At 43.2% G+C, this 24417-nt stretch overlaps 1 protein-coding gene across 1 annotated transcript in view; it reads right to left on the reverse strand.

Annotated features, from left to right (window-relative positions):
- Window positions 1–24417, reverse strand: part of LOC118370141 (alpha-1,6-mannosylglycoprotein 6-beta-N-acetylglucosaminyltransferase A-like) — a 110081-nt gene that overhangs the window by 71833 nt on the left and 13831 nt on the right. Inside the window, exons 2-3 of the mRNA XM_052499059.1 lie at window positions 20240–20725; window positions 11272–11436 (exon numbers count right to left, since the gene is read on the reverse strand). Coding sequence (XP_052355019.1) covers window positions 11272–11436; window positions 20240–20480 — 406 coding nt within the window. The 5' untranslated portion in view covers window positions 20481–20725. The remainder of the gene's footprint in view (window positions 1–11271; window positions 11437–20239; window positions 20726–24417) is intronic.

The raw sequence follows: 24417 nt of genomic DNA on the forward strand, positions 1-24417 counted from the left end.
AGAGCACAAGATCTGGGACCAAACGCGGGTTGTTGGAGAGTGCATTGATGAATTACGAAATATAGTCAAATCTACCACAGCGAACCAGAGTAGAAACAGATGCGCCCGTCTCGACAACAACACATGCTGTACGAATGTAGGGACCCAGATGAGGCTAATGTTGATCCTCTCTGAACGTATACAGAGCCACTGTTAGTTATAACAAAAGGCAAATATCAGTTTTACGGGGGAGTTAATACAGTGCAGCGCTCTGTTTTTACCATCCCCCAGGATACGGCTGCCTCGTTCAGTACGGCTCAAACAGTCGAACACAAGCCAGCGAAGGAGACGGAGAGAGAGACAGAGAGAGAGAGCGAGAGCGAGAGAGAGAGAGAGAGGTGAAGCTGAGTGGCACACATGGCCTGGGCTGAGGCCTGGCTGCTGGCTCCAGATGTTCTCCCCATCCCATCCATAGACATAGATACATAATTCCATCCCATCCAGGCAGAACACGCTTTCGCGGCATGATACAGTATCCTCCTTTGTGAGCTCCGCAAGTGGCCACATTTCTCAACCTCACCTTGTTTACAATTAGATCCTCATCCGCACTCCATATGAAAAGTGTCTATGGGGAGACCTCCAATAATTGCGCTAACAAAAGTGAGTTAGACGGGGGGACGGGACGGGACGGGGGGGGGACGGGGGCTTTGCACGTTGTACTGCAAATGGTTTGCCAAATCTGCACTGATGCAAAGCAGAGGCCTTGCTGGGGCTGCAACCCCAATGTCACCCTATTCCCTATATAGTGTACTACTTGGGCCCACAGTAGTGCACTATATAGAGAAAAGGGTGCCATTTGGGACGCAGACCATGAGTTGTTTCCAACTGGATCTGTTAGCAGCCTGTTCCAGGGAAAGCCTGGAAATGTTCAGCAGGGCACTCAAAAACATCCTCTAATGTTTTCCATCATGCTGTCATGCAGGTGAATGGGGAACACAGAGCAGGTGTTATCTCAGTTCCAGATGAGATAAGGACATTCAAAAGCTCATGGAAGCGATTCAGAATACAAATGTCCTTTCTGGCTCCTAAGATAGCAAGATTGCTTTGTAGTGGGGCAATATATTCAAAAAGCAAGGCCATCTAGCCTACTCCTTGTTCAAAATACTTTTCTCTGGGCTACCCCTGTGTGGTGTCGGTTACCAAGTACAAATGCCTTTACATTTCACCGTGCAATTGCTAAACCGTATTGACTAAAACCCAACTCTGCAGTGAAAGCTTGGAAATGTCAGTGCTGATCTCTATGAGTGGCCCTGAGCAGGGTGGCAGACGAGGTGTGACCGGCACAGAGGCGGTGGTTCATGTAACAGAAGTGGGTCGATGAGTAACTTTGTTTGCAATTTGGATGAGACCGGAAGCCTAGGCTTTACCTCAGAGAGATAAAAGTTTGCAGGAGACCCGGGTTTGAACCCAACCAGACACAGATACAGACCCACACACAGCACTGGCTTCAGTAGCTGGCAGCCCAATCCCAGTCCTCACTGTCAGTTCCTGAGCCTGACTCTCTCTCAGCACGGCTTGCCAGACATGTTCCTGCCACATCCTGCAAAATGTCAACCCGCGTAGCATGTCACACCGTGTATTCATGGCAAAGAGGTCAGGTGTTACAGTGAAGAAGTGCCTCTCACAATGTCAGGTAGTCAATACGCCAAGCTATGAAGTGTTTTCTGATACACACACACTCATATGTGCACAAGTCTCAAACTCAAAACATATAATAAACCACCCATATCTGCATGATCCATGGTTGGGACTCAAACAAATATTAGAAGAACGTGTCTGTGCGGTTTTGTGTCAACGTCCGATGAAAAATGTTCATTTTTGAATGCGATAGGACTCACTCATATTTGGACCTGTGTAGGCCATAACACTGAACCCAAACCGGTTGCGCGCGTGTGCCATCGTGCATACATTTATTTTGTCCCCCCACACCAAACGCAATCACAACACTCAGGTAAAAATATCAATACAAACTCTGAACCAATTACATTAATTTTGGGAGAGGTCGAATAGCATTAAACATTTATGGCAATTTAGCGAGCTAGCTAGCACTTGCTAGCTAATTTGTCCTGGGATATAAATATTGCGTTATTTTACCGGAAATGCACAAGGTCCTCTACTCCGACAATTAATCCACACACAAAAACGGTCAAACGAATAATTTCTAGTCATACCCATGTGGGTATCTGCTTCTATAAACCGATGGGAGAGGTAGGACTTGCAGCGCGATCTGCGTCACAAATAGAACTGACTTCTATTTTAGCCCTTGGCAACGCAGACACTCATTGGCACGCGAGCGAGCAGTATGGGTGCAATAATTGAATATAGATTTCTACATTTATTTTAGTCAGGGTGTAACGCAGTCAACACTGCCAATACAGTACAGTATTACCAACCTGCGAGAAAGTGCATTGGCGATCCTGTAATTGACAGGCCTCAGAAGCTGCGTCTCAGTAGAGCCGTTCTTTGTCAAGCAAATCTTATTACTGCCATTGAACGGGGAGGTCTTTAGTGGTCAACATACTTGTCCTACCTGGCCCTGACCACTGAGCCAAGACATACTTAGCACTGGAAGGTCTGGGGTTTCCATTGAACACAATAAACCTAGTCAACATCTATAGGAGTGTGGCTACTGTCTTTATATGCACAGAAAGCTGGGGTGTAGTCATGGAGCTGATCAGCTGGACTGATTTGTTTAAGAGAGAGACATCAGATTGGACAGTGTCCATCAGTGGGTGATGTATGAGTGTTTCTGGAGTGGACCGAATCTCTCAGCACCTAATTAGTATCGACTAAGAACACAGAGCGGAGGAAAACACACAGCCTCTGCACTCACCACAAGCAGACCTCCAGATCTCAGCACATTAGGTTTAAGGAGGGCTAGACGGTTGGCCCAACATTTCCGACCCAAAACCTTCACCAACGTCTATGAAATGGATACATTGACACAACAAAAATGACTCATCCATGTTATGTCAGAGGCAAATGACAACATTCCCAGAGTGTCTTTGATAGTCAGCTGTTCAGGGAACGTAGTATTCCTTTTTATTTATTTAGATTTTTATTGAATATCTGAAACATACAATATACTTGCAGTGAAGCTGCTCAACAACTACATCATACCAGTCCTCCACATGACTCCCATTCAGAGCGACATCCAGGGTTAATGCCCTGCTCAAGAGCATGTTGACAGATCTCCCACCAGGCCAAAAAACGTGAACCCAAACTCTCCAAGATTCCCCCACAGTTCCCCAATAGCTGTCCCTCAACCATCCGAGACCCAACCCACAGTCCCCGCCAGGAAGATATATATTTTTATTTTATAAAAAAATAAAACACAATACAATTCCATTCCCCACCCCCAAGAACCCCCCGATGTACCAACAACCAAGAGAATGAACTAAAGAAAGAGAAAACAGAAAACAACAATGAAAAAAAAAATGAAAAAGACTTCAATGCAACCAATCATAACAGCAATGAGAACTATATATGTTGAGTGCATGTCTGGCACTATTGTGTGTGTGTGTGTGTGTGTGTGTGTGTGTGTGTGTGTGTGTGTGTGTGTGTGTGTGTGTGTGTGTGTGCGTATATGCATGTGTACAAACACCTGCACGGGTATCAGCCTCAGGCAAACCGGCATTAGCTGTAAAAACACTGCCCCTCAATGTCATTCAAACTTACCTTTAATTATGTTTAATTTGGACTTTATTTTTTACTTTTATCTTTGACCATCATTCTAACTCTCACTCGTCCCCAATTCCAAATCCCAAGTCTTCAGCTTCCCTCAGCCCATCCCACCTATCTCTGCTGGCCACCCTCTCGGGATTTCTACGCAACATACATCTTTCAACTATTCTGTGATGTTTAACATACAATTTCAAACTATCTAATTGAATAGTATCCACAGATTACGAGTTGAAGACAATTACATTTACTAAAGAGTATTAGTATATTAGTAATTGACTGACCCGGTCTCTCCAGATCTCTTAACAGTACTATATCTAGGGACAAGTTTAGATCAATGCTATGCATTTTCATCCCTTCCTGAACCAGAGACTAGAAACAGGCTCCCTGAGGGCAATATCTAAATAAATGAATGGTCTATTGATTCTGTATTCTCACAACAACATCTGCAGAGCTTCGATGATTTTATGCCCTAAATATTCAACATTTTGTTGGTGGCAAGAATTCTATATTATACTTTTGGCTGAAAAGCACGAAGTCTTGAATCGTTTTATATATCAACTCATTACATCCTGTACCATACACTCTGTACCATGGAATTGGTACATCAAAAATCTCCTCCCAACTATTTTGCAATCTGTATGGCACAGTTGACAACATCCTGGTTCTCAAATTAAACTGGTATACTTTCCTATTTATGCTATTTTTATTCCTCCGTAAGTTTTGTTCCTTTATATTGGATAGACCAGTTCCCTACCTCCTCCCGCTGCCACCTGCCTCCTCTATTTCTGGGCTAATGCTGTAATCAATTGGTTTTACTCTTGGATTGAGCAGACCTTCCCGCACAATTCTGATAACTCCAGGAGGGACATAACTCTACCACGCCAACTTACAATATCATTTAAACCTCGAGTGTAGGAGGCAGTATTTTGATGTTTGGATGAAAAACGTACCCATATTAAACTGCCTATTTCTCAGGCCCAGAATATGCATATAATTGTCAGATTGGGATAGGAAACTCTAAAGTTTCCAAAACTGTCCAAATTTTGTACGTGAGTATAACAGAACTGATATTGCAGGCAAAAACCTGATGAAAATCGAAACCAGGAAGTGGCTTCTATTTTGAAAGCTCCCTGTTCCATTGCATGCCTTCCCTCCATTTAAAGGGATATCAACCAGATTCCTTTCCCTGTGGCTTGAACATGGTGTGAACAGTCTTTAGACATAGTTTCAGCCTTTTATTCTGAAAAATGAGCGAGAAAGATTACATCGCGTCAGTGGATGGCTGGGTGCCAGCAGAGTTTTGCATGCACCAACAGTTTGGAGCAGACATTTTCTCTCTCTCTCTCCTATTGAAAAAGCTACGGTCCGGTTGAAATATTATCGAGTATTTATTGTAAAAACAACCTGAGGATTGATTATTTTTTTAAAACCTTTCACATGTTTCTACGAACTTTACGGATACTATTTGGAATTTTCATCTGCCCCATCGTGACCGCTCGAGCCTGTGGATTACTGAACATAACGCGCCAACCAAATGGAGGTATTTTGGATATAAAAATAATCTTTATGGAACAATAGGAACATTTATTGTGTAACTGGGAGTCTCGTGAGTGCAAACATCCGAAGACCATCAAAGGTAAGCGATTTCATTTATGGCTTTTCTGACGTTCGTGACTAATCTACTTGGCTGCTAGCTGTTTGTAATATTTTGTCTACTGAGAGAGATGTCCTTACATAAACGCTTAGTTTGCTTTCGCCGAAAAGCATTTTTGAAATCTGACATGCCAGGCGATTAACAACAAGCTAAGCTGTGTTTTGCTATATTGCACTTGTGATTTCATGAAAATTAAATATTTTTAGTAATTTAATTTGAATTTGGCGCTCTGCAATTCAGCGGTTGTTGACGAAAATGATCCCGCTAACGGGATGGGTGCGTCAAGAAGTTAAACAATGGATGAGCTTTTCTTAGTAATCTACTTGAGAACCATTTAGGGTTCAAGTAAAACTTTTGAATATGTGAAGCTTTTAGAGAGAGGTTTAGTGCTTTTATATTTAATCATCTCATCTCAACCCACCCAATTCATATTCATTATATAGATAGGCACGTTTTATTTTGTCTGGTTTAGCGTTCCAGATAAAGCATAATAGTTTTTGCTCATATGATTTAAAAAACGAATCAGTTGTAGGCAGCTGAGATATGACTACGGAGTTAATCTGTCACGCCCTGGTCGAAGTATTTTGTGTTTTTCTTTATGTATTTGGTCAGGCCAGGGTGTGACATGGGTTTTTGTATGTGGTGTGTAGCTTAGTGGGATTGTAGCTTAGTGGGGTGTTCTAGGAGAGTCTATGGCTAAATAGGATATTTTTTCTATTGAAATTCTGAAGTGGTTCTCAATCAGAGGCAGGTGTTTATCGTTGTCTCTGATTGGGAACCATATTTAGGCAGCCATATTCTTTGGTTGTATTGTGGGTGATTGTCCTGGGTGTCTTGATGTCCTTAGTCTGTGTATGCTGTCCATCTATAAAGAGTTTATCCACAATGAGAAAGGCACAATTACCCTTCTCCGTCTGTTGCCTCTGTACTGGATATAGTCTCTTACGACATTTGTTTATCTCCCTTGGAAATTGGTCATTGAGACCAAATTTGGTCCTTTTAAGCTCCCTTCCCCTGCTTTTCATCAGCTCCTTTTTTTGGTAGTGTTCAAATTTGGCGATGATCGGTCGGGGACCCTTGGTCTTGTCGCTCCGAGCTCCAAGTCTGTGTACTCGGTGGAAAACCACCTTGTTTACAGTCTCTAAAGGAAGTTTCAAGGCAGATTGCGCCTTCTGGATTATTGGATGCGTCCACAGGAATCCCAGAAAAAAACATTTTCACGCATGCTACGACTTTGTATGCCTAGTAGTGACTTCTTCATCACCCTGTTTTCCCTGAGTAGACAATCCATGTTGGAATTGTGGATTTTTACCTTAGCTGTGAGTGCCTTGTTCTCTCCTTGGAACGTGAGAATTTCACTCTGCCTAAACTCCAAACTCCTCAGCCCTGCTACCTCCTCACACAACTTCTCCAGTGTTGCATGGTTTCCAACCAGAGCACTAGTTATTTTGTGAGGTAGTTGGATATTTCCACGATGGAGTATGTTGTTCCTCCATAGCGTAAAGCTGTGGGTACTCATCGAATCCCCTCAGGATCTCCTTAGTATCCAGCCCGTCTCATTACTGAAACCAGTTGTTTTTACGAAAAGATAACAATGAGTCTTTCCCACGTCGACGACAGGTGTCTGTAGTACAGCCACCTCGCGGAATCCATGCAAAAACACTTTTGGTATTCATATTTAATTTATAGCGGTTTCGTTTGAATCAAAACTAACAAACCGAGTGTTTTCCAGCATACAGTATTCAGCTGCGCACTCTGATGATGTATGACTTTAGTGCCTTATTCCTTCCTCAGAGAGAGAAGCATTCTCTGCGACAACCACAGTCTGCAAGATGAAATTGTAAGAGGTATTATAATCCTGCCTGAGCTGCGCCATGATGCATTAGGGTTACAGTGCACAGCGAGGCAGCGGTGTCATTGTCCCGTGTGGCATCACTGAAACCTTAGCACTCCGTCCATTGTTGGCAGTCTACTGTCCTAGGACGGGGTTGAAGCAATCGATGACATAGATTAAGAAGACAAAGAGATGGGCCATTCTGAGGCGGAAAACGGCTGTTCTGTCCGCATTCACGGCCAGCACAGTCTCAAAAACAACAGCCTACTCGTTACAAGAAGAGAGCCAGCCAGATCCCAGGAGCCCAGCACCTGGCTTTTCATCCTCTTACATCCCCCCCTTCATCCCCCCTTCCCCTCCTCCCTCTACCAGCATGATTGCATTTCAGCAGAGCGATAGCTAACGCACACTGCTTGGTGAATGGCTGCATCAACATGAAGCAAACAGACAAAATGTCCACACCAAGGCCGTTCTGAGTATGGCTGAATCAATCCTCTCCCGCTGATCGAAAATCAAGATTGAGCCATCCTTGTGCTGTTAAGAGCCTCTGTGATCCTCCGTGTCTCTGGCCCAGCTGAGCTGAATAGTGGCAGCCAGACAGTGTAGTGGATGTGCCAGGTATCAGAAGCTCAGACCAGGCGAGTGATGGCCTTTCCCTCAGAACTCACATCAAGTGGCTCTGGACGGAGAGGAGACCCAGGCAGCTATTTAGGCCAACCCGACCGCTCAGATTCACTTCTTAAAGATGACCTTCAAGTGACTACAGATGGAAACTAGCCTGCAAGCTAAATCTGTCATATGTACTGAAAATGTTGGGGAATGTGATTTGTCCCTGTCAAATGCTCTCACGTTTGAGCCTGGCAAGCCCCCTAATGTAACGTGGAGTAAGAAGATGTGCAGAGCTTATAGAATAAAATACACTGAACACAAATATAAACGCAACATGTAAAGTGTTGGTCCTGTTTCATGAGCTGAAAAAAACTATGCCACAGATGTCTCAAGTTTGGAGGGAGAGTGTAATTGGTATGATGACTGCAGGAATGTCCACCAGTATTATTGCCAGAGAACTGAATGTGAATTTCTCTACCATAAGCCGCCTCCAATGTCATTTTAGAGAACTTGTCAGTACGTCCAACCGGCCTCATAACCGCAGACCACGTGTCACCACGCCATCCCAGGACCTCCACAACGAGCTTCTTCACCTGCGGGATCGTCTGAGGGGGGAGTGGGCCTAATGAATTTATTTCAACTGACTGATTTCCTTATATGAACTGTAACCTCAGTAAAATCTTCGAAATTGTTGCATGTCGCGTTTATATTTCAGTTCAGTATAGATTGGAAGACATAGTAATAATATAGGACAACAGAAGTAGTTATGCTATGCTTCCCCACCAACACGGGAAAAAGATGTTGGCAGACAGACATCCACACTAAAGACAAGCACTTGTGAAAACGAGGCCTGAATAGCATTGTCATAGCATAGAATCCTGGTAAAGGAACTCAAAAAGGTATTCATGCTATGTGGCTTTTCTGCTTTAGCTTACTGGAAATTGTTCTCATAATAAAACAAAACAAGAAGGTTGACGGAATGTATTGTGTGGGTTTTTATCTACGGGTAATGTTATTTGTCACAGAAAAATGTTAGGATCTGAAGGAGGCTTGTGCAGCTGTCTGCAAACCACCAATGGCCCTGAGCAGTACTGTTCCCCCCAAAACAAGGAAACGTTTAATTTAAAAGGTCTTACTTTTCTTTGTAAGCCACTTCCTACCACATTTGTGCACTATGGGCTACAGGACAATCAGCTATAGTACGTGATAACAAAAAGTAGCCAAGGGAAGACTCTAGATAGATGTTAAGAGGTCTGACATGCAGAAGTAGACTTACGGAGACCACAGTTAGTTAAAAGTTGTCATCAAATGAGGGATGCAACATCGCCACTACACTATAAAACATACAAAGATCAAACCGTGTGTAAATAGGTCTGCAAAAGGACAGTGAAGCCATGTTCTCATTGACACCCACAACCACATAAAATAGACAAAAATAAAACTGACTTGGAATACAAAACTAAAAACAGACTTTGGCCTACGCAATACAATGTGTAACTTAGCCTGCAAACAAAGAGTGAGACTACAGCATACCAGCATGAACTTCCTTATCTGACCTCACATTTTCTCATCAATGCAAGGAAGCAGAGTGGCCACCGCAGACTCTCCCTGGTCACATGACCTGACATCATTTTGTGTTTCTCCGATGGAACATCTTTCCAATGCGTTTAAGGGTCCTCCTCCACCAACAGTCTGACAAGCCTATGGCTCCATGGGTTAGGTCATTCAATTGCAGAATTGGATAAGCCTAACAAGTCTTTTATTTAGTCTACATGGAGGACGCATTGTCAAAGACCTTGTTCCCAAACAGCTGCTAATGGGTGAGTCGAGAGCAGTTAGGAAGGGACTAGGCGTTGCCCTCTGAATTCCGACTGTGACTGGTTATGGTGACTCAGCCACATCCATACACGGCTGTGAGGTGGGTCGGGCACTGGTCAGACGTGACACGTTCGTTTACTCCCTGCTCATCTAGGCTGTAGCAAATAGAGGTATTCTGAGAAACTGACCTACCCACTAATGATGTGCTACCCCCAATGGAGATTGTCATGGTAGCGCATTTTGTCAGATGGAAACGTGTTTGCGCTTAAATCAAAAACAGAGGGGTAGCTTTAAAATGAACACTTTGTAAAGCTACCTAGTTGCGACAATTGAATTCGGGAGATAAAGATGTTTACTTCATGATTATACCAAAATGTGCATATTTACAGTGACTAAAGCAGCATATTTTGTCTAGGCAGTGCATTAGCGGTAGTTAGGTCTGATAGTCAGGACATAGGCATCTCTCCATGGCTGAGCAGGGCACAAACTGTCTGACAGAGACAGTGTGGCAGCAGGGTAAGGGGTGAGCACTACATCTCTTCCTGGGGCCCTGGGTTCTCCACCTTGATAGCTAGCAGCCTCTCGAAAGACATCTGTGATCCCCTCACTGTCCAGATCCTATCTGGGTAATTGCCTTCCCAGCACCACATGGTCCAGGGGAAAGCAGCAAATGGGTTGGCAGGGCTGCCTGCCACACAGGACAGACATGGAGAGGAGGAGTGGTATCTCAGGGACAACTCAAGACTGTTTGGGCAAACCACACGGCCAAATGATACGCGTGTCTATTAACAGGTTAGAAGTCAAGACAACCAGTATGGTCTCTTTCCTTTGACTCGTCCGAAGCCAGAGCATTCCATTGGTTAACAAAGGGTGGGATTGAGAGATCAGTGCGCCGTTAATGCGGTATGTCGTTATCGCCGTTGCATAGGAAGTGGCGGATGCTGCAGTACAGGAGGACCACAGTGTCCTGCCCGACACACCTAGCAGGGAACTGTCACTGATACAGCCCAAGATGGCGGCAGTATACTTATTTAACATTTGTAAAAATGAAAGGCTGAGTTAAACATTCTTCATTATGTTAAACAAACATTCTGAAGACTGAGCGGAATGGTCCTACCTCTCTCAAGAGTAGAACGATCACTTTGTAACACAATCGTCAGAATCTAATTCCGACCATATTCTGTCGCTACACAAGGACAGAGGGGTAACTAGGGTGAAGAGACATTTCAATGCTCAGAGCACAACTTTATTCTTACCAGCATAAATAGCACTATTCACCTAAGCTCACATCAGATTCACTGGAGAACTGAGTGTCTGCTAGTTTGTTTTTGTTATTTTCTTTCAATGTGTGTCCAGCCCTAGAAAACCAGGTGAGCTCCTAACTAATAAATTACCTTAAACTGGTCAGTCAAGTGCAAGGGAGGAGCGAAAACCCGCAGACACTCAGCAACTCCAGGAATTGAGCTTGACACCCCTGCTATAGGCTATGTCTTATTACTTTGACATGTTCTAGAACTAGGACTGGGGATTCTCAAGGTGCAATGTCTTGTTTTTGAATGTCTTCAATAAAAGAAGATTCGGCCAATCCTCGGGAGAAAGAGAACAAGCTAGTGAGGGAGTGAGTGAGCCTCACCTGCCACGTTGACCTTCTCCGCATTGGAGGCACTGGGGGTGGCCGTGCTGGTGCCGTTGGTCAGGTTAGCCCCCGTGCTGTTGTAGATGTTCTCCACCTTGGACTCCAGCTTGCCCAGCCGTACCATGATGTTGTCCAGGAGCACCGCCAGGGTCTTCTTCAGATCTGGAATAGGGAAACACAGTATAGCATGAAGCATAGATACCTCATATCAGTCTTACTGCTAACCAGCTAACTTAACTTGAGGCTAAAATATACAGTACAGTGTTTTCTATATGTCCCTTTCATTTTCCTATCATTTGATTTGATCTCATGAATAGTCATTTTCAAATCTCAGATTGACTTTTTGAAGGACAAGGAGGAAACTACCGCATAGTGATATAATACCAGTGAGTCGCTCTCCACGGTCCCGGTCAGAGAAAATGCTTTTCTATTCTTGTCTTCATAACTAGGCTAATCAATAGATCGTTATGGTGTGAGTAATCGGAGTATGCCTTGTATACCGAGACGGACCGTTCTTATTGGCTTTCCTCTGAAAAAAAGGAAAAACAAGGGGAGAGGATCAGCTTATTTCAGCGACCCCATTAAGTCATTGGATTTCATGCTGTCCGTTAAAGGACTCATTTAGATGTATAACTGAGCTGGCGGGTGTCTGAGAAGGACCTTGCTGCGTCATTTAGGTCTGTGCATTTCTAACGACATCTCCCGACTCCGGTAGCTAGCCAAAAGAAGGTGGGACGGACGATGGGATTGAAAAGACACTAAAGTAAGCTGGCATCCACAATACGCGTGTCCCCAATAATGTCTCCTTCCTGAAGTGTGCACTCGTTCACTACTCCCCACAAATCTAAGAGCATTGGATTGATTGCTGGAGGCATAGGCTAGCGGGAGTCTCCACCATGTTTCTTACACCACTCATCTCCTTTCAAATCAGTGAAGGGAAGTGAACAAATGCATATTTTGGGAAGGAGAGATAATTGGGACATAGCCCAGTCGCGGGCCAATAAGAGGTGAGATGGGATAGAAAGGACACAGTGAGCTGACATTCACAACGACATCATCTCTGTTTGTTTCAGTAGCATTTCAGGACTTGGTATGCAGGGCTTGGCATTTCAGTGTCCTAATGGTGTTAATCTGATATTTACCCTCCGGCAGCCATGAGGACATTAAGGCTGCATCCCTAATGGAACCCTATTCCCTACGGAGTACTACTTTTGACCAGGGCCTCCATGGCTCTATGGCTCTACACAGCTCAAAGCAACTGAATAAAGTGTAACGATTCTAAAGCTACTGTATAGCACGCAACACAAACTTGAGTGGCTTCAAATCCATTTGTTATAACTGTCAGATTTTTGGGGATTATTGACATATTATTGTTCATGGTGGTGTTGTAAGTGCTCACGGTTGACCGATGTTGACTTGCAAGTGCAACACACATTTTGGCATTGGTTTCAATTTCAGTAGTTTGCATAGAACTCAGATTTTAAAAAAAATGTTTTTATCCAACATGCTTAACATATAGTTTATTGGTATGACCAAAGATCTTGTCACAAAACAGTTAATCAATTTTGACTTGCGAGACATTTTGTCACGTCATTAGTACATACTAAGAAAATGAAATATGACATGTCCAAGAATATTCCGGAATGTCGTCAACCTCATTAACATTCCATGAGGTGGTGGAGCCGTGAAGACAGCGATCGCACCCAGTCTGTCACACGTCAGCGCGGCGACTGCGGTGCAATTTCTCTGGCTGCGTGTCGCATTTGATATGTCACTCCCTATTGCGCCAGAAAGACAGTGTGGAGGGAAACAGGCCTGTGTGCACCGCCGTGGTCAGGGAGCGAGGGAAGGGATGGGGAGGAGAGTTGGCGCAAGGGAGAGAGGGAAGCTGCAGCGTTTTGTCTGCTCTGCACGGCTACGTGGGGAGGAGATAAGCAGATGCCGGGAGGGAGCGCCGCTGCGTAAGACAAGGAAGAAATCAACTGGAAAGTTGGACTTTGTCCCAAATGACACCGTATTCCCTATATAGTGTAGTACTTTTGACAAGGGCCCATACGACTCTGGTCCAAAGCAGTGCACTATGTCGGGAATTGAGTACCATTTGGGACAGAGCCCTGGAGTGGAGCTGCCACTGCATCAGGCTGAACATAATTGCACACAATAGATTGTGTCCTCAGAAAACACAATGCGCTGAGCAGAAACCGCCCGGCCTAGCCTCCATCAACACAGACAGAGAGAAAGAAACACACTGCCCCCGGTCCAAACACACTGCCCCAGGTCCAAACACACTGCCCCAGGTCCAAACACACTGCCCCAGGTCCAAACACACTGCCCCAGGTCCAAACACACTGCCCCAGGTCCAAACACACTGCCCCAGGTCCAAACACCAAACACACTGCCCCAGGTCCAAACACCAAACACACTCCATCCATCTCTCCCAAACCTGGACAAGGTAGAGTAGGCCATCTCCCCACATGGCTGATCTGTATGTGTGTGTAGCTAATTAATGTTTTACAGGTGGCAGCCAATAAACATTCCTCTGCATGTTTGCAATGAGTGCACAATGCACAACAAGGTTTGTGTTAACAAATGAAATAGTGTCTTTCCAACAAGCACGGAACATTGTAATGAATTAAGCCGGATTAAAAAATCTGGAAAATTGAAATGCATGCCTCAGGGCGGAGTGTGGACAGCCTGCATTCAAGTGGCAAAGTGGTGTAATAGGTGTGAAAACATAGGTGGGCTAAATCCATGCGATAGATAAACTTACTGTCCGAAAAGCAAAGTACAATTCACAGCATCAGAACAATCAGAATTGGGTTTTGGGCCAAACTGTGGTAAAGTAAAATAATACTACCATTACATAGATACGTTGATTAAAAGACAGTGGTGGTAGTATGGGTGATACCTTAGTTAATTATTCAAGATCTTTGGTTCAGATCCTTTTCTAGACACCCACCTTTATTAAAAGCTACTGTTACAGAAGTGGATTGACGTAAGGCTGTGATTTTACTGTTTTATAGTCCCCAACTCCCCATTCATCGTTACCACCTGTCTGCTAAAAAAATTATAACTTAACTCGGTCTTCGTTCCCTAAGCAAAAACATTTCCAAATTAAACATGAGAGTTGAAATATGCATGCGAAAGCCTGACACGTCTGTTCTCCACAGGAGGCACCCATTGGGAGCGAGCAAAGCGGAGATTGCAGTCACGGCGCTTTACAGATGTCAACTGTGTTAGCCGAGTCATGTCCTCACTCATGTCCGCAGCAAATGTCTACGCTGAGCCGGTGCGTGGTACATGATGAGCATGGAGCTAAACTGTGACTGTGTCCTAAAATGGCCCCCTATTCCCTATACAGGGCACTACTTTTGACCAGGGCCGATAGGGTTCTGGTCACATGAAGTGCACCGTAAAAGGGAATGAGGTGCCAACCTGTGTGCTCATTATTTCAGTGACCCTCATTGTTAGCCAAGCTTCGTCTTTCAAGAGACCGACCTACAAAACGAGTTCCCCGTTTGAATGATTGCAGCCTAAACACAGCGAGTGAGTAGACAGAACAGACAACAGCAGACCAAGCAAACTAAGAGAACCAGGTTAATACAATTCAAATTCAGACTAATTTGCATGGTTGTAAAATGGGGAACCAGCCCAGATGTTTAATAAACTTGGTTCAGTTAACAAAGTAAGTCAACAACAACTGAATTTGATTTTTATTTAAAGACACAATCTGTCATTTTAACAGCCTGATCCTGTCACTTTGTTTGGTGAACAGAGATGGGGCTTGGGAAATGTAACCGCTCAAAAGTCATAGATGGGAGCTCCATAAAAATCAACATGAGAGTTTTAAAGATACTGTACAGTATTTTGAAACTAAGCGGGGGAAAAAATGATATTACAAAGACTCGGATGAAAGCAACACTTCCAAAGAAAATACATTATATTGGAGACAATGCACTAAAATGACTTTCCCATCATTTTCTAATATGTGGTGTACAAATCCACAGAGATTTTCATTTGCTTAGAGTTGGACTGACAGACGGGGAGACTAATCCATATTTCTATGCAGCTGTGTGCTCGCTCGTGGCATTAGTGATATTACACAGTATCACATCACAGTCCACATGCACAAATCCCACAACACTGATGTGAGCTGATGGCAGATGTAAGAAATGCACGCATGTTGTAATTATAGTGACCTTACAGATACTATATCACCATTGCCAAGTAACCACATGATGTGATGTAATGCTTTTATAATCTCGAGGAACTCTACTTACCATACACAAAGTGAAATGTGTCCCTCACTATCAAATACATATCTGAACTGCACTTTATGTCTGGTAAGTAAGAGTTCCTAGAGATTATAAATATGCTTTTGTTGACAGGAATATTTTTTGGGGCTGAAGCCAGCTATACTGGGTTATGGTTCTCGACTACTACTTCTCAGTGTGTCAAATCGGAGGGCCTGTTGTCCGGACCTCTGGCAGTCTCTATGGGGGTGCCACAGGGTTCACTTCTCGGGCCGACTCTTTTCTCTGTATACATCAATGATGTCGCTCTTGCTGCTGGTGATTCTCTAATCCACCTCTATGCAGATGACACCATTCTGTACACATCTGGCCCTTCTTTGGACACTGTGCTAACAAACCTCCAAACGAGCTTCAATGCCATACAACACTCCTTCCATGGCCTCCAACTGCTTTTAAAACGCTAGTAAAACTAAGTGCATGCTTTTCAACCAATCGCTGCCCGCACACTCCCGTCCGACTACCCTCACTACTCTGGACGGTTCTGACGTAGAATATGTGGACAACTACAAATACCTAGGTGTCTGGCTAGACTGTAAACTCTCCTTCCAGACTCACATTAAGCATCTCCAATCCAAAATTGAATCTGGAATCGGCTTCCTATTTCTGAACAAAGCCTGACCATCCTACCGATCCTTGACTTCATCGATGTCATTTACAAAATAGCCTCCAACACTCTACTCAACAAATTGGATGTAGTCTATCACAGTGCCATCCGTTTTGTCACCAAAGCCCCATATACTACCCACCACTGCGACCTGTATGCTCTCGTTGGCTGGCCCTCGCTACATATTCGTCGCCAAACCCACTGGCTCCAGGTCATCTATAAGTCCTTGCTTGGTAAAGCCCCGCCATATCTCAGCTCACTGATCACCATAGCAACACCCACCGGTAGCACACGCTCCAGCAAGTATATTTCACTGGTCATCCCCAAAGCCAACACTTCCTTTGGCCGCCTTTCCTTCCAGTTCTCTGCTGCCAATAACTGGAACAAATTGCAAAAATCACTGAAGCTGGAGTCTTATATATCCCTCTCTAACTTTAAGCATCAGCTGTCAGAGCAGCTTACCGATCACTGTACCTGTACACAGCCAATCTGCAAATAGCACACCCAACTACCTCATCCCCATATTATTACTTACCCTCTTACACCCAACATCTCTACCTGTGCATCATCATCTGCACATCTATCACTCCAGTGTTAATGCTAAATTGTAATTATTTCACCTCTATGGCCTATTTATTGCCTTACCTCCTACTCTTCTACATTTGCACACACTGTACATAGATTTTTCTATTGTGCTATTGACTGTATGTTTGTTTATGTGTAACCCCAGTTGTTGTCGCACTGCTTTGCTTTATCTTGTCCAGGTCACAGTTGTAAATGAAAACTTGTTCTCAACTGGCCTACCTGGTTAAATAAAGGTGAAATAAAAAAATATATATTTTTCCATGGCCACCCACCAGAACAATGCACAACTCAGGGAGTCCAACCAATACCCACACTCCCGATGTTGTGTCCCAAAGCTATGTTCAGTTATGCAGTTAGTGCAGCTTCCTCATAATTTGACCATCATTCCAGTCTATTAAAGAAGGCGTCTCTCGCACTCTCTTATTTATTTAACCTTTCTTTTAAACAAGAAGTCATGCTGAGATCAAGGTCTCTTTCCCAGATAAGCCCTGTATACACATCGATATACACAAAAAGCAAAACATAAATCATTGAAAACACATTCTTCAGTAAAAAAAGTCCTCAATCAGCCTTTTGAATTGCCCAAGAGGCACAAATTCATTCCATTTTTAGAGAGCCTTGGAGATCATTCCACAAGTAAGGTGCAAAAAAAGTTCAAGCAGATTGGCCTAACTCAGTGGAGATGGAAGGGATAGTTAGCCATCCCTGAGACCGGTTCTGATCTGATATCTTGTACGTCTAAGTTAACAATGAAGTAAGGTATGGTGGAAGTTTATGCAGGAGGGCGTTACAAACAAAACGAGTAAAATCCATCGATCTACTTGACTTCAAAGAGGACCAACCTACTGTACTTTCTGATACAGAAAACAGTGATGTGTACTGAACCTATCGCCGTAATAAAGTGTAGTTTGCTATGATAAACTGCGTCTAATAGCTTCAATACAGTGGCAGCTGCATTCATATATACAATAACGCCATAGTCTATAACCGGTATGAATGTCCACTAAATCATTTGTTTTCTGCTACTTAATGAAAGGCATGACCTATTCCTATAAAATAAGCTCCTTTTCATTCTTAATTTCTTAACTTACTCATCAACATGCTTTATGAAAGATGGGTTTTCATCAATCCAGATATTTATAAACTTTATAACCTCTTCTCACAAAAGGAAAGCGTGGAAACAGGTTGGCTGGAATTGTTTAGTTCAATGCTTCTCTCTTTTCAGTCCAAATTTCAATCTACTCAAACTAATAAACAATGTTCAGTGCACCACATAAACCACCAGACCGATTCAGTCTTGATACAATATTTAATTAACGTGCACTCAGATTTTATGGGTAATTTACTGAGAGCAGAGAGGAAGCCATAATTCCCCTTAAATGCGTTAATGTCATATCGAGATGAATCCTAGATCTGCAGAGAGTGTACAAATACTGCAGCATGAGGCAATTTTTCCCCTTAGTACTTTTAAAAGCATTGAAAATAAAAAAGGCTTCCTAGAGCGTATCATTATGTTTCTATGGCAGAGAGTAAACAGTGTTCCAGTCTCAAGAAGTACATTAAGATTGAGACATGTTCAAATGAGAGGGAACTAAAAAAAAACAAACAGGGAAACTGGTTTCATCCAGTCCATTATAAACTGGTTCCAGACTGGTTCTTTAGACCTAGGTCAAGACAGGACACAATGCCCCAAACAACATCTTCTGACTCAATATGAATGTTTTCTCTACCAATGCATATATCTGCCACTGGTTTCAACGGCTAGCTTTGTTGCCAAAACAGGGTTTTGGCTTTTACTGCTTTCCATTTGCATTTTCGATGCCAGGGGGCGTGGATGTTGCTTTGGGAGCTTTTGCGCCCGCCTGGAAAATCAAACTAGGGAAAGACTGCCTTGTCCAATGTAATGTTTTAGTTCATTACAGCTGGATTTAAAATTTTAAAAATCTGTTATATACTGACATTATTACATCATATAAACATTTACTCCACTTGGTGCATTAATGAAGTTTATTCATTTGAATTAAAGTTCAGGCAATTGACAGAATATTATGAATCTGTTCTGAAGAGACCATATCACAGATCTTTTGTCTCATTGCCTCCCGAATAACAGTGTTTGCAGCAACAACTCATTTCATGCTTTTCTGGAGATAATTAATGACATGATTAAGCAATTAGCCCATTACATTGAGCTGATATCATTATACCGGTCTGGGATAAAGCTTAGGATTTCTTTCAACACCCTCATCCAGGTCATTTAAAAACAGGTCGGAGAGCACTGGCCTGCTAGAACAACAGACTTCTCGGCTGTGTCACAAATGGCATCCTACTCCTAATTTAGTGCACTACTTTTGACAGGGCCCATAGTAAGTAGGGGATAGGATGCCATTTGAGACGCGTCCCGGATCTGTACGACCAAGGGTTTCACCAAGGCAGATGCTTCAACACTCTGCATCAATGTTTTAACACAGACCCTAAGGGGAACAAGGAGCAGCTAAATGCTCCGTGTTCGCCAGTCAGTACTCTTTGAGGTCTGGCGATTAGCAGACTGTGGCAGAAGAACGGAGGTTGATAGACCTACTCAGTGTTTCTGAGATAGGCGGGAGGCTTCCTGCCTGACAAACGCCGGTAAATTGAATTTTTACAGGCTAAGAGAGTCTTAAGACCAATCATATTAGGCGTGGCCTTTTCAGAGAGCTACTTTCCCGGGACCAGTGACGGTTGGTTGGTTGCCTGGTCATTTTACAGCATCTTCTGGTTTTGCGCCGTCCATTAGAATGTGTTCAGCGTAATCAATTCCAATCTCATGTTTCTAAGGAAGCCTCACATTGACCCAAACGGGTCTATTAACGGCGTGAATAACTTATTGACGGCTGTTTGCGGGGCGTTAATAGGTTATGGCGGAAAGCAGCTGCATCAGCGTATCACTCACCTCTGTTTGCGCAAGTCAAGTTACTGGCTGGCTAGCCCCCTAATGCTTTACTTTCCTCTATCCAATGAGGCTGTAGACAAAATGTACATTTTTCTCTCTCTTCCTCTTTCTTGTCTTCCCCGTTGTCTACGGTTGCATTACAACCACAATACAATTCAAATATAAAACACTTATAAACAGCCTACATTATGCATTTTGTATGATCTGTATGTCAGAGGATGTATAGGGCTGGCTATTTTGACTTTAAAAAGGCACTTCTACTTAGCCGACATAGTAAATCAATTCAGCCTGTCCTTATTCAATAGCAGTGTGTTCTCTAACGGAGGTTGATCAAATATTGCAGCACTACCAACAACTGTCAAATCAGAATTCCATTCAATAAAACATTCCAAGTGAATGAATGGAACATTCCCAGTGTACCATTGAGCAAATTCATAGTTCTCACAACCACCGCTTTGCAAAGTGGAGTCATTCTATTTTGAAGATAGCGCAAAAAGGACGGAGAACACTGCTTGCGCAGTGCTCGGTACTCACCATAGGCCGTCATGGTTCCCACGTAGGGCCCGTCCATGACACTCTGGTTCTCCTCGGCCAGGGCCTTGATGTAGCGCTTGCTGAGCTCCAGGATCTGCTGTCGCAGCATGGTGCTGCTCTCGTGCGTGGCCCGCTGCTGGATGGTGAAGTGGAGCAGCATCATGCCCCAGATGAAGCCAAAGCTCACCAGGAAGAAGCCCAGCTTCTGGGACGACAGCTTCCACAGGTAGGCCGAGGCCATGGCGAGCGCGGCCCGCAGCTCGACTGGCAAGAGTGACTGTGTCTGTGCGTGTGGGACAGGGGATGGAAGGGACTGAGTCGGAGTGGCAGGAGAGTTCAGAAGGGGAGGCGGGGCATGGTGGCGCTCGGGGTAGTTTAGCCGCTATGGTTCTATTTGGACTCTTCACCACTCCTCACCAGTGGGCTCTACTTCTTTGGCCCATCTTTATCAGTCACTCCCACCGGGTTGACTGGCCAAGCTGCATTCTGTAAGAGAGGAGGAGAGATAAGGCTGTTAAGAGGCACTCAAGAGTCAGAAAACACCGCAGTTCCAGAAGCAAAAGGAGGAGTATTTACATGTGCATTCCCAAGGCGGGTGTTAGCTACTGTAGCTATAGCCATCCAATGTTTCCCCTATATTCATTTTGCACAGCGCAACACTTTGCCAAGATGAGCTTTTAAAGGGATAGTCCGAGATTTTGGCAACTAAAGCTCTTTTCCTACTTATGTAAAGTCAGATGAACTCATGGATAACCCTTATGTCTCTGCCATCTGCATCTAAAAACCATGTGCATACCACACAAACACACACTATAGACAACCTTCTGTCCTTGCTGCAATGCGTTACAAACAACATGCTATAAAATGGGACCACTTTGATTCAGGTTTGTTTCGATTAAACAGCAGGAGCTAGAACTGCGCCCTGAAACGTGTGCCAAGAACTAAACGGAGAGAGACAAACAAAAATGTATCAAAGCTGACAAATCCCTGCTGCTAAGAAGATTCTCATGCAAAAAAAAAGATGCAGTCAGCATGAAGTGAAAATGGTGAATAATCACATTGTCTCCACAGGGAAATATAACCCAACCCAGTCTCTCTTCAGAGTTAAGCCTACTTCAATTTCTGTTAAACATCCTAAAGAAAGCTAAATTGTATTTTATGTTGTCTCTGTCTATGTTCAAACCTGTAAGGTCTACTGTGTAATGATTTTCACAAGAATACTAAACTGAATGAGTGGGCAGGTTACCCTTAGGACTACCGGACAAAAAAAAAAAGAAAACTTTCCATGACACAAAACCATACCGCAAGTCAACTTTAGTAGAGGTACGAGGAGTTGGGACTTGTAAATATTTCAGTGATACAGTTTAGGGGGGGAAAAAAACACAGTATACCTGCCCACTCAAGGATGGAGAAAAACAGGACGTGTCGCTCTCGCGTGAAATGGCAATCCTTCTTGCCCATCATCTTCAGCCAAGAGGTGAGGCTATTTCGTAAGGCACCCGAAAACTCTCGCTAACCATAAGACCTTCATAAGCCTCTTAGTGAAAGCAATGTGTTGAGGGAGAGAGAAATGGAAGGGGAGAGACGAGAGCGATGATAAGCAGGCCTACACTAGAGAAATGGAACATGTGAAATAAGGCCGCTAATATGGAGAGTTACGACATGTAATCTACACTAGAGAAACGGAAAGTTTGAAATTAAATAAAGGGCACTTTATAAAATGGGACAATTGACGGCTACAACATGCAAAGTAGTAGTAGCATTTGTACGGGTAATGTAAAGAAGTAACTGATCCACATTAAAGTTATACATTTATCGTTCAACATATCCGTATCATGATAATTCAGCCAATTTATCGTGATATGGATTTTTGTCCATATCACTCCACTATTGCAGCATATGTATTCACAGGGCTAGTCAGAAGTAGTGCACTACATGGGGGGGAAATAGGCCTTAATTTAGGACGTAGACAGGCAGCCTTAAGCCTAGGTGTCCTTCACACTGTTGTTTCATCATCATCATCCTCCTCCTCAGGCCAGCGAAGGAAGCTAGTTACATCCATGGTCTGTTCAGTCAGGCTCCTCAGGTTTCTGCACAAACTCCTAGGGGATACACACCATATCCTCAAACCAAGGTTGCTAGTAATTGGATATGAAGGGCATTATGCAGTATGCACGGACTATTGTTTCTTTTCCCACCACACTAGCTCAAAAGGTAATGTTTATGCATTACCAAAAAAATGTGTGTGTATATATGTATATTTTGCTGGTCATTATTGTGGGAGTAGCATTGACCTACTGTCGTCACAGCTAGGCCAAGGTCAGGGGGCTAACATAACACATTACCATGGTAAACCAAACTTGCTTCGGGGAGGAAACCGAGGCCAATCCAACTACTTCTTTGTGAGCGACTGGGGAGGGGGGAAAAAAACGATTATATTTAGCTTCTATTTAAAAGACTTCTTAGGCCAAGCCTACCATCTTGGGTCAGAAACAAACTCAGGGGGACTTATTTTAACCTTTACAAGATCAGTGTCCCTCCCGTGGGATGGTTGAGCTAACATGTGCTAATGTGATTAGCATGATGTTGTAAGTAACAATAACAATTTACAGTAGCTTTTACAGTGAAAAATACCATGCTATTGTTTGAGGCAAGTGCACAGTTGTATTACTGTATTAATAAACCAATTAGGCACATTTGGGCAGACTTGATACAACATTTCGAACAGAAATACAATGGTTCATTGGATCAGTCTAAAACTTTGCACATACACTGCTGCCATTTATTGGCCAAAATCTAAATTGAGCCTATACTGGAAATAATACATTGTGGCCTCGCTCTTGCATTTAAAAAATGATGGAACAAAACCCTCCCCAAAAAAAACGCATGTTTTTTTTCTTTGTATTATCTTTTACCAGATCTAATGTGGGTCTGATCCTTTAAAAAACTACTGTCAGGAAATCTACTGTCAGGAAATTTTTTGCTACAAACTCATTCGATGATTAATGACTTTGGCCTATTCATAGCAGCTGGAAGTAGTTTGGGGGTGGGGCTGCTGCGTTTTTTTCTGCCAACAGTAACCAACAGTAGCCATACATTTCCAGGCAGATTTAAGTCAAAACTGTAACTTAGCAACATTCACTATCTTCTTGGTAAGCAACTCCAGAGTAGATTTGGCCATGTGTTTTAGTTTATTGTCCTGCTGAAAAGTGAGTTAATGTCTGGTGGAAAGCAGACGGAACCAGGTTTCCCTCTTGGATTTTGCCTGTGCTTAGATCCATTCCGTTTCTTTTTTATCCTGAAAAACTCCCCAGTCCTTAACGATTACAAGCATACCCATAACATCATGCAGCCACCACTATGAAGAGTGGTACTCTGTAATGTGTTGTATTGGATTTGCCCCAAACATAACACTTTGTATTCACTCCAGTAGTATTCTTAAAGTGTGTGCATTTTGCAGTAAAATCATATTTATTTTCAAATATTAGTTTGGTGAACCCTTTCACCAGCCTAATCTCGAGAGTCGATAAGCTTGAAGCCATAAACAGCTCAATGCTTGAAGCACAGCGAAAATGCTGTTTGAATGAATGCTTATGAGCCCGCTGCTTCCTACCACCGCTCAGTCAGACTGCTCTATCAAATATCAAATCATAGACTTAATTATAACATAATAACACAGAAATACGAGCCGTATGTCATTAATATGGTCAAATCCGGAAACTATCATTTCAAAAACATTTATTCTTTCAGTGAAATACAGAACTGTTCCATATTTTAGCTAATGGGTGGCATCCCTAAGTCTAAATACTGCTGTTACATTGTACAACCTTCAATGTTATGTCATAATTATGTACAATTATGGCAAATGAATTACGGTCTTTGTTAGGAATAAATGGTCTTCACACAGTTTGCAACGAGCCAGGCGGCCCAAACAGCTGCATTGCATATACCCTGACTCCTTGCACGGAACGCAAGAGAAGTGCCACAATTTCTCTAGTTAAAAGAAATTATATTAACTAAATATGCAGGTTTAAAAATATATACTTGTGTATTGATTTTAAAGAAAGGCATTGATGTTTATGGTTAGGTACATTGGTGCAACGACAGTGCTTTTTTCACGAAAGCACTTGTTAAATCATCACCCGTTTGGCGAAGTAGGCTGTGATTCGATGAGAAAT

Source organism: Oncorhynchus keta, chromosome 37, assembly GCF_023373465.1.
Source record: "Oncorhynchus keta strain PuntledgeMale-10-30-2019 chromosome 37, Oket_V2, whole genome shotgun sequence".
Taxonomy (NCBI): Eukaryota; Metazoa; Chordata; class Actinopteri; order Salmoniformes; family Salmonidae; genus Oncorhynchus; species Oncorhynchus keta.